The sequence below is a fragment of the Vipera ursinii genome, assembly GCF_947247035.1.
Source record: "Vipera ursinii genome assembly, chromosome: 11".
In the NCBI taxonomy this organism is placed as follows: domain Eukaryota; kingdom Metazoa; phylum Chordata; class Lepidosauria; order Squamata; family Viperidae; genus Vipera; species Vipera ursinii.
In genome coordinates, this window is record NC_139524.1 from 17,566,279 (window position 1) to 17,577,490 (window position 11,212).

The window sequence follows — 11,212 nt, forward strand, 5'->3', positions numbered from 1 at the left end:
GTTATTCTCCAAAGCACCAGAGGGAAGGACGAGAAATAATGGTTGGAAACTGATCAAGGAGAGAAGCAACCTGGAATTAAGGAGAAACTTTCTGACAGTGAGAAAAATCAACCAGTGGAACAGCTTGCCTCCAGAAATCTACTCTGCTCTGCTCTGCTCTGCTCTGCTCTGCTCTGCTCTACTCTACTCTACTCTACTCTACTCTACTCTACTCTACTCTACTCTACTCTATTCTATTCTATTCTATTCTATTCTATTCTATTCTATTCTATTCTATTCTATTCTTGTATACAGTCTCTCTGTTCCTTCCCAGCCTAGGGACAAACCATTAGCCACTGTGCAAGTAGTCCTCAACATACGACAGCTGGCACCAGGATATCCAGTGTTAAGCCAAGTGGCTCTTAAGTGAGTTGAACCACTTAATGAGTTTCCAGCAGAAATATCAGAAATTGCAGTCACCTGACCAGCGAGATACTGTAAATGGCCACAAATGCGGCCAGTTGTCCAAAATGCACCCATGCAACTGGGATGGGAGCTTACATTGGAACTCCAAATCTGGGTCGTAAGTCTCTTTTTTCAGGATCCATCGTAAGTTGAGGACTACCTGTATATACTTTCGTGGGGGGCCGGTCAGAGTTGCTGCTTCTCCAAATTTCATCTGGAAGCTGAATAGCCTGCAATGTCTCCGGCCACCAGTAGGTGGTGCTGTGGATCCAGTCTGGTAAACCCAGGAGCTTGAAATCTTAAATCCACCTGTTGGTCCTTCCAGGTACTTGATGTTAAAGAGGAAAGGATAACAAGGCTACTCTTATTTTGAAGGAAACACAGGAGGTGAAAGGTGAGAAGAGATGGATGTGCCCAAATTAAAAAAAAAAACAACGATACAAACACACACCTTAGTCTGCCTTAAAAAAAGTGTGGATTTTTTTAAAAAAGCTTTTCTTCTTCCTAAAATGTCCTCTCCAAAGAAGGACCAGGGGTGACATGATAGCAGTGTTCCAATATCTCAGGGGCTGCCAGAAAGAGGAGGGGGTCAACCTAGTCTCCAAAACCACCTGAGGGCAGGACAAGCAGCAACGGATGGCAACTGATCGAGGAGAGAAGCAACCTAGAACTAAGGAAGAATTCCCTGACAGTGAGGACAGTTAATCAGTGGAAGAGCTTGTCTTCAGAAGTTATGGGGGCTCCATCCCTGGAGGTTTTTAAGAAGAGGTTGGGACAACTGTTTGTCTGAAATGATATCGGGCTTCCGGCCTGCGCAGGGGGTTGGACTAGAAGACCTCCAAGGTCCCTTCAAGCTCTTTTCTTCTGTATTCTGTCTCGCAGATAAACTCTTGAACCTCTCAAATCCTCGTGAACCTATCAAGTTTTCTTTTTTTCTTTTTCCTTTTTGTCTGCCAGGCGGTTATATAAGAAGAGATCTACCGCTCAGCTAATAATAACAGGCCTCCCATTTTTACTTGGACCAATGCCAGGGTCATTATTCAACCCAGCCCTTCAGTCTGTGTGTGTGTGTGTGTGTGTGTGTGTGTGTGTGTGAGCATGTGTGCATCCGTGCAAAGTCCCACACACCTTAGGAGCCTGGCTGTTGAATCAACCCATGGGAAAGGAAATTAATAGCAGGCTGGCTAACCGGATTGCTTCAAGCCCGTCAGGGCAAAGATACCGGAGAATATTTTTTATTAGAAGTTTGGGAATCAATTAAAGAAGCACCGATTTTCTATTTCCTAAGAGCTTTCGGTCAGAAAAGCGTGGGAGGGGAGGAGTTGTTTAGGGCAAGGGTCCCCAAACCCCAGTCGATGGATCACTACCGGGCCACGGCATGCCAGGAGCGGATCCGCTAAAACAAGCAAAGCTCCATCCGTGGGATGCAGTCAGCAGACAAAACCATGCACCGTCCGGTCCATGGAAAAACCACTCTCCACAGAACCGGTCCCTGGTGCCCAAAAGGTTGAGGACCTCTGGTTTAGGACACAAAAACTAGAGTGGAAGGGGTTACAATCTAAGTTTAGAAAATACAATGGCTGGACCAAGAAAGAAAAGAGTGATTTTGTTCGGTATATAGTTGTAACTATAGAAATCACAGCAGCGGGCTTCTCCCACCCCCACCCCCCACCCCGTCTATGATTTATGGGTCTATTAAGCTTATTTTAGCATTTTCCAGGGGGCACAATGGCTCAGCTGTTAAAGATGCTGAGATTGTCAGATGGAAAGTTGACAGCCCTGGTTCGAGACCAAAGCTCCTGTCCCTTGCTCCAGCTCCTGCTCACCGAGCAGTTTGAAAGCATGGAAATGCGAGTAGAGCAATAAGTACCACTTTGGTGGGGAGGTAACCGCCTTCCGTGAATCTCGGGGTATAGCCATGCTGGCCACATGACCCTGGAAAATGTCTTCGGACAACGCTTGCTCCCTTGGCTAAGAAACGGAGATGAGTACCACCCCGGAGTCAGACACAATTGAACGGGGAGACTTATAACTTTTTTTTTACTAACTTTGGATAGGCTCATACAATACTTTCCTCTAGGTGGATATGTCGAAAAGATGCCGAAAAGAGTGAGATTCTTTCTACAGGCTGGCAAGCAATTTATCCTTTTTGTAATTAGCCTGTTTTTTTAGGAAAACGCTGTTTCACTTGGACGTGTTCACATCGCTCGTGCCTCAAGATGAGGCCGAAAACAGGGGTCATGTTGACCGTCACCCCGTCGGGAATGCTGAATTGCAGGTTTTGCAGCAAACTGGTCAAGAAAAGGAAGATTTCCCGTCGAGCGATGGGCTCGCCGATGCATCGCCGCTTCCCTAAACCGAATATCTGGAGTTTCTCACTTTCAGCCGTGCTGACTTCTTTCCCACTGGCAGTGAGGAAACGCTCGGGAACGAAGGCCGAGGGGTCTTTCCAAAGATTCCTACGAAGAGATACATGGAATGAAGGATGGAGGCCAGCGGCTCAAAAATACGAGTTTGCTGACTTGAGTTCACACACCACACCAAGCCTTAATATGGTTGCTTGACTTGGGCTTAGCCAAGCCCTGAGACTCGTGTTGTAGCCAACAAACCATGTTTGAGCAAGCTGTGAAGATGAAACTCACGAGAGATCGATGGGTCGTTAAGGTGCTTCCAAGTAAAAGAGGCAGGATGCAGAGATGCAATCATTATGAAGCTTTATTCATTGATAGATTATATAAAAAGAGCTATATGGCATGGAGGCATCCATGCTTGTATGATAGAGAGAGAATGCATGCAAGAGAGAAAGAACAAGAACAAGGACGAAGAGCAGCCCTTGAGCAGAGGTATTTATGGGGGGTCTCAGCCCCTCCCTAACCATAAAACACTCTCTCCAATGGGGATGCAGGGGCCTAGGACCCCTGACTCATCAGTGGAAGCAAAGAAGCCTCTTTGCTTCCATCTGATGACCTTTTTGGGTAACTGCCAATGGCTGGCACAAAACATCTAACAATAGCTGTGGGTGGCCCCATAAGGAGACCTACTGGAGAGCAATTTCTCCAACAAGGAGAAATTTCCTGACAGTTAGAACAGTTAATCAGTGGAACGACTTGCCTCCAGAAATTGGGAGAGACTGGATGACCATTTGTCTAAATGGGTCTAAATGGGTTTTTAAAACTAGTTTTAACTTTAATATGTACTGATTTTATGGGCATGATGTTTAATGGCTTTTTAATTTTTGTATTCGATTTTTATTGTGTATTGCCCTGTTCACCGCCCTGAGTCCTTCGGGAGAAGGGCGGTATAGAAATCAAATTATTAAATTAAATTAAATTATTAAATGGTGTATAACAGACATGTCAAACACAAGGCCCGGGGGCCAGATCCGGCCCGCGAAGTGGTTTCATGTGGCCCACGAAGCCATCCTGGAAACAGTGAGGGAACGGCCCCCACTGCCTTGGCCCTGGCCCAGAGACCCTCCTCCTGCCAGAGACCCCCAGATCTGTCCCACTCCTGCCCAGGCCCCCATAGGCACCCTTGATGCGAACGATGTAGAGCTGGCCACGCCCACCCAGTAGGCCATACGCACTCTAGCCACGCCCACCCAGTAGGCCACACCCACCCTGGCCACACCCACCCGGCCCCCTGAGGGCAACCGCAATGCTGATGCGGCCCTCAATGAAATTGAGTTTGACACCCCTGGTGTATAAGGTCTCTTGCTGGAGCAGCGGGTTGGACTAGGAGAGCTCCAGGGTCTCTTCCAATCGTGTTATTTTATTATTTCTGTTATTCCATGAGAACTCGCTACTTACTCATCATGGTTGACTTGCCACAGGTTGATAAAGACGCAGAGGTCCTTAGGAATGAAGTAGCCCTTGAAGACGGTATCTCTAGTGGTGCTGCAAAGGAAAAGAAGAAAATATAAATGTGTTTTTTTTCCAAAGAAAAGTCTGCCCAACCTTTTCTGGGAAGAAAAGAAAGATGGGACAGAGGATGGAGGCGAATTTTCAAACCCCAAATATCTAAACATAATTATTAGAGGATACTGTCTGGTAGATGTAGCATTGCCTTTACGCAGCAATGCAGATGTTGAACAAATTGCCAATGGAAGAGAATATTTGTAGCTCAGAGTTGACCTGTGGGGTCCTTGGTGTTCTCTGAGCTTGGTGGTTTTCTTGCAGATGTTTCATTATCCAACTAGGTAACATCATCAAGACCCGATAATCACCATCACAGCACCCTCAACACCGTCAGATCACTGATGATATGACCTAGTTGGGTAATGAAACGTCTGCGAGAAAACAGTCAAGGTCAGAGAGCACCAAGAACTCCCCCCACCCCTCCATGGCTTAAATCCTTTTCTTATAGAGATGGGCTCAAGGATGGTTTTCCTGGCAGCTCCCACTCAAATCTGACCCATTGTCAAAGGTGATCCTTCTTTATTGCCCTTTCCAACGACACCAAAGTGGGACTCATTCTGTTCAAGACAGAAAGACTCCCCCCCCATTACACCAGTTCTTGGTCTCCCCCCCCCATTTCACCAGTTCTTCCCAACCTGCCAGAACACTGAACATCCTGCACCAAGTCACGAGAATCCATGAATGGTGAGATCTGACCAGGTTCGGGGACTGGTCTGGGGGCTCATCTATCTCTCTTTTGGAATGTGGGACTCACCTGTGGGGAATTGTGAATGGCAGAAAGCTGGAGTGTCTGAAGACTTCCAGGATGAAAGCTTCTGTGTAAGGGAGCAGAGATCGATCGGATAATCGCGGCTTACGTTCTCTGCCGATGTTGACATCTGGAAGGTGGGGAGGAAGAATCAAAGATCTCCCCCTTTTCCTTGAGAAGACCTTATCTCTAAAGCTGTACTGGGCACAGGGAGGGACCTTGAAGGTTAGGATGAAGTGCTACTGCTAAAGCAATGGTCAGAGAAGAGAGGCTTGGGCCTGGGCCAAGAGCATAATTCAAAAAAGCATCCCGGAGAAGCCCACATGAAGATCGGTTTCTCAGGGCTGACAAAGGCCGTGCGTATGTATGCCTTAAGTAATAAGCTGGGTTGTTTTGGTTTCTCCCCCCCCCCCGCCGCCCAAGGCTGAGCGTCAATTTGCAAACCCAGCCTCTTATTTTGTTCCGTGAAGAGTCCGTTGGCATTGCGGGACTAGTGCATTCAAATAAATAAATAAATAAATGCCTAAGAAAAATAACTCCTGCTTCCAAATCCATTCTCCTGGCTGAGAAGGAAGAGATCCTATCGTACCTATTTCTTCCTGGATCTTTTTCTGAATTTCGGGATATGAGACGAGATACAAAATGGACCAGGACAACCCGATGGCTATTGTGCTGAAACCTGTAACAACAAACAACAAACAGACAGACACACACACTCACAAAGAGGACATGGCAGGATAGAAACCAGCCCATCTTGCCTTCTGGACTTACACAGGAGTCTCACCTGCGGGACGGCTTTTTGCCCAGATGCTTCCACAAATACCTTTCCTTGGGGATGGAGAAGTGAGATTGCTCACGCTCCAATCAAACCCAGTCCCAGGTAAGGAATAAATGCAATTAGGGGTTCTCCCATTATCCCGCAGTAGCCACTCAGAAGCCAATGCAAGTGTCCTGGCCTGTGGGAATGGCCTTGGGAGATGGGAGGAAAAGCCAGAGATTGGATAACTGATATGTAAAAGGTCTCTCAGCTCATGGAAGGAGACCCTCCTTAGTTTTCCAGAGAGGAAAAGGAAAGGGGTGTGTGGGGTAAGTTGAGGTAGTCCTCAACTTACGGCTGAAATAGAGGCCGACATTTCTGTTGCTAAGCAAGCGAGTTTACCCCATTTTACGACCTTTCTTGCCGCATTTGTTACGGAAATCCCTGCTGTTATTCAGTTAGCAACCCGGTCGTTAAGAGAATCCGGCTTTCCCCATGAACTTTGCTTGTCAGAAGGTCACAAAAGGGGATAACGTGACTCTGGGGGGGACACTGCGACCATCATAAATTTGAATCAATCGCCTAGGGCTCTGAATTTTGACCACGCGACCACAGGGATGGTGCCAGGGTGGTTCATTGTGGGGAAACGGTCATATGTTGCTTACGGCGGTGTCGTCGTCACTTTGAATGGTTACTAAATGAACTGTTGTAAGTCAAGGATTGCCTGTACATGGAGACTTGCTAGATTAAAGTTAGCCCTGTGAGGTAGTCTGGACAAGAAGCCCACCCAGGAATAGTCCTCTGACTTTAGACTCATGCAACTCATGCAAGTCCACAAGTCATAAAAGAGCCAAGGTTGCCTACCCGCTTTAGACCCTCAGGCGAAGATCTTACCAGCTCCAAAAATGTCATTAACCAGGTTCACAATCAATTCAGGGGGGACCTGAATTTTCCCCTTGGACTCCAGCTTCTGTTTTTGGCTCTCCTCGATCAGAGAATCGGTGATATCGCGGATGTGGTCCTGAAAGGAGAGATCCACAAAAGTTGTGTTGACCTTACAGTAATACCCCATAAGATGCAGCTTCAAGGAACTGTCGGCTTTTGTTTCAGGAAGCCCAGCTTGAGATAGATTGAAGACCACCACCATTTTCATAGAGTCCCTTTGGTCTTTCATCTGATTTAGACTGGGTTTTGTATTAGGAGAATAGCAGAAGTTAATTTTGATGACCAGGGGGGCAAGTTTGCCAAATGTCAGAATTTGTAGGATATTGTAAGAGTGTCATGTCTTACCTTCTTGAAGCTCTCGTAATGCTCTTTAACGTTCTTCTGCAAGAAGTGACTAAATTGCTTGTTGTAGCTCTTAAACTTTTTCACACTGCTGTTGGGAAGATACTGAAGAAGAGAGATGAAGTTGGCTAGATTCCCCGAGCCTGTGGATTTCAGAAACTGCTCGCTGTTGATCACAAGGTTGAGCAGTTCCTCATCCTCATAGTCATAACGCTTGCCGAAACATATGGCCAAAATTATATTGGCCACGGCGACCGTCAAGTACAGATAGGGGTCAAGACGGTTCTTGGCGAGCATGACCTCCTGGAGCTTTGCCATCAGATGGTTGACCTCCGTGGAGACGTGTTCTTCCAAGAGGCAGGTGGAGAGGGAGGTGAGGCTGGGCGAGGTAGCAAAAGTTTTCAGGGCGTTGTGAGTCAGCTTCCGACGAGCCAACCACACCGGTCCAGAATCCGTGCCGAAAGACAGACTCTGCCCATCAGTCACATGGCGGAAGATGTAGAGGTCAGGACGTCCTTTGAAGACTTCTCCGTGTTTCACAAGAGCTTCCTTGATGGTCTCCAGCCCACTCAGCACCAAGACCGGCTTTGTCCCAAGGTGGATCATCATGATGTCTCCATAAGTCCGGCTCAGTTGAGTCAAACTGAGGTGGACATTTTTCCCCACCTCCAGTAGGTTGCCAAGCAAAGGGTAGCCACGTGGACCAGGGATTTTCTTTAGGCCCTGGGGGGTCTTTCTCCGGAAGGACTGGAGGACGAGGAAGAGGAGGCAGAAAACAGCCAGGCCAATCAGGACCTCTGCTGCCGAAAGTGATGCCAGGATCCAGGGGAGCGGCATGGCTAAACTGAATAAGGTCCTCTTCAAAACTCAACTGGAATTAGAGAAAAGATAGGACGGGGGCAGAATTAGGAAGGCAAAATCAGCACAGGGAGTCCTTGATTTACAACAGACATGTCAAACACAAGGCCCGGGGGCCGGATGGGGCCAGCAAAGTGGTTTCATGTGGCCCACAAAGCCATCCTGGAAACAGTGAGGGAATGGCCCCCGCTGCCTTGGCCCTGGCCCAGGCCAGCCGGGAGCCAATATACAATTTCATGGTGGTCATCTATGCTGAAATACATTCAGTCTTAGCTCCACAAGGCCATCTGGAAACAGCGAAGGACCAGCCCCTGCCGTGTCGGCCCTGCCCCTTGGGCGCACGCTAGGGAGGTAGCACCCTTTGTGAGGAATGAAGAAATGCACCATCGCCTGGAAGTGGCCAGCACATGGCCCTGTCTACATCGGGCAGGCTAGGGATTGGGCAGCGTTGTGCTTCTCTTCAGATTCATGCCACCCAGCTCAGCCTCTTGGCACTGTGAGGAGAGCGCCTCACTGCCTGCCAAAACTGGGCAGGCTGGGGGCTGGGCAGCATTGCACAGGTAACATCAACTCTCATGCTGCTCATGGCATCCCCTCCACTAGAGCCCACCAAGCCGGATATGTGAAGTAGGCGAGAGTCATGTGCTGGCTACTTCCAGGCGACGGTGCATTTCTTCATTCCTCATGAAGGATGACATTTCCCCAGCTGCGTTTCTTGCCTGTTTTTCTTCCTCCCTCATCTCAAATATTTTCCTACCACTCTGTTCTTGGAAGGAAAGAAGGAAGGAAGGAAGGAGAGGGAGGGTCTGAGGGAAGTCCTGCCTTAGTCCTGCCCTGCTGCCCTTTCACCATCCCCTTGCCCCCTCCTCCTGGCCTATCCTGGGGGTTCTCCCATCCTATTGCTAAGGAAGCTTTGAATACAAAGCTAGGTCTCCTTACATGGAGAGGGAGTGGGCCTCCCTCTTGACTTTGCCCTCGTACCCATCTCCTGGCTAAGGAGAACAAGCACAGCAGCAGCAGCCTCGAGGAGGAGGTAAGTGCAGCTGGGCGCCCCCTTGGGGAAGTGGGTCTGGGCTTAGTGCCGCGGGTGCTTGAGGGCTGGGCTTTTGACCTCTGTGTCACTGTCCAGCCCCCCTCCCCATGGCCTGAGAGGAACAGTGAGGCTCCTCCAGTGGACCATGCCTTGGCACTTGCCCTGGTCCCATCTCCTTCTGCCAGAGACCCCCAGATCTGTCCCACTCCTGCCCAGGCCCCCATAGGCACCCTTGACGCAAACGATGTAGAGCTGGCCACGCCCACCCAGTAGGACACACCCACTCCAGCCATGCCCACCCAGTAGGCCGCGCCCACCTGGCCACACCCACCCGGCCCCCTGAGGACAACCACAATGCTGATGCAGCCCTCAATGAAATTGAGTTTGACACCCCTGATTTACAACTACAAGTGGGGCCAGGGATTCCATTGCTAGGCAAGGTGGTTGTTAATTGAGCCTTGTCCAATTTTATTACTTTTTTGGCCACAACTGTTAAGCGAATCACTGCAGTTGTTAAATGAATCATATGATTGTTAAGCAAAGCTGGCTTCCCTTGTTGACTTGACTTTTTCCTTCCTTCCTTCCTTCCTTCCTTCCTTCCTTCCTTCCTTCCTTCCTTCCTTCCCCTCCTCCCTCTCCTTCCTTCTACTCTTCCTCCCTCCGACTCCCTTCCTTCCTTCCTTCCTTCCCCTCCTCCCTCTCCTTCCTTCTACTCTTCCTCCCACCAACTACCTTCCTTCCTTCCTTCCTTCCTTCCTTCCTTCCTTCCTTCCTTCCTTCCTTCCTTCCTTCCTTCCCCTCCTCCCTCTCCTTCCTTCTACTCTTCCTCCCTCCAACTCCCTTCCTTCCTTCCTTCCTTCCTTCCTTCCTTCCTTCCTTCCTTCCTTCCTTCCTTCCTTCCTTCCTCCCTCCCTCCCTCCCTCCCTCCCTCCCTCCCTTAATAAATACCTGGTAAAATCAGGAGGAATAAGAGCTAGCAGTGACGCCAGGACAGTCCACAAGGAAAGATTCTTGTCCAAATGTCTTCTGCTGTTTCTCTTGCTGCCGGATGCTTTATATAAAAGCGTTCTGTGCTCTCCTTTCTGAGAAATGATTATTTAACCCACAAGCTCTCCAAGTCCAGCTGGAGAAAATCCAAGGAAAATATTGCAGCCCATGGCATTGGGCTAAAAACAGATAATAAATAACGTGCTTCTTGATTACCAAGATTGCTCCAGATTTTGCTGGTAATGAAGGAGGCTGGATTTCTCTTTTGCATTCAACCATTGTTTAAGCCTGGACTTAAAAAGTTAATCAAGTCCAGTGGGCTGGGTTTGCACAATGCATTAATCCGCAAGCCCCTCTCCTGAGCCAAAAGCAAACAAATAAATTTAATAAGTAAATAAATAAAATAAAACAAGGCCTAAGATGGTTCATGGTGTTGTGTGAACTTGTCGACTCTTCAAAGTCGATCAGACTACAGGAGGAAACCAAAGTCATCCTGGACCTAGCTAATACATTTTTTATTCAGAGGGTTTTTTCTGAGATGTGTTCTCACTTTACATTTCTGCCTTGGGCACAAATTTCCTTTATCTGACCATTATTGTCTTGGTTGCATCTGTTTCTCCTGATCCTCAAGGTTCTTCCTCCTACCCATCACAAGACCATGCTGGAGTAAATTGTCACCAACCAGGTGATTGATGTCTTCCATTTTCAGCCCGCCAGCTGCTGGTCTTCTTCAAACAAAGAGAACTACGCTAGTTTGTTTACTGCAATGAATGAGTCTCTGGAAAGAGTGCAGAGAAGAGCAACCAAGATGATTAGGGGACTGGAGGTTAAAACATGTGAAGAACGGTTGCAGGAATTGGGGATGTCTAGTTTAATGAAGAGAAGGACAAGGGGGGACATGATAGCAGTGGTCCAATATCTCAGGGGCTGCCCCAAAGAAGAGGGAGTCAAGCTATTCTCCAAAGCGCCCGAAGGCAGGACAAGAAACAATGAACATAAACTAATCAAGGAGAGAAGCAACCTAGAACTAAGGAGAAACTTCCTGACAGTTAGAACAATTAACCAGTGGAACAGCTTGCCTCCAGAACTTGAGACTCTAGAAAGAGTACAGAGAAGAGCAACAAAGATGATGAGGGGACTGGAGGATAAATCATATAAGGAACGGTTGCTGGAATTGGGTA

At 48.2% G+C, this 11,212-nt stretch overlaps 1 protein-coding gene across 1 annotated transcript; it reads right to left on the bottom strand.

Moving 5' to 3' along the window:
• Positions 1-2,473: 2,473 nt before the first annotated feature.
• LOC310645395 (cytochrome P450 1A5-like) lies at positions 2,474-10,779 on the bottom strand. Its single transcript, XM_083371086.1, has 7 exons — positions 9,993-10,779; positions 7,157-8,024; positions 6,761-6,887; positions 5,699-5,788; positions 5,116-5,239; positions 4,254-4,340; positions 2,474-2,903 (listed from the first exon to the last, which is right to left on the bottom strand). Exons 2-7 carry the CDS (start codon positions 7,988-7,990, stop codon positions 2,600-2,602), a joined length of 1,566 nt encoding a protein of 521 aa, XP_083227212.1. The 5' UTR covers positions 7,991-8,024; positions 9,993-10,779; the 3' UTR covers positions 2,474-2,599.
• Between the last annotated feature and the right edge of the window lie 433 nt (positions 10,780-11,212).

Coding starts and splice junctions, on each gene's coding strand:
- LOC310645395 (XM_083371086.1), bottom strand. CDS start 7,990: ATGCCGCTCCCCTGGATCCTGGCATCACTTTCGGCAGCAGAGGTCCTG. Junction 6,888..7,156: donor ATTACGAGAGCTTCAAGAAG/GTAAGACATGAC, acceptor CTCTCCTTTCAG/GACCACATCCGCGATATCAC. Junction 5,789..6,760: donor TAATGACATTTTTGGAGCTG/GTAAGATCTTCG, acceptor TTGTTGTTACAG/GTTTCAGCACAATAGCCATC.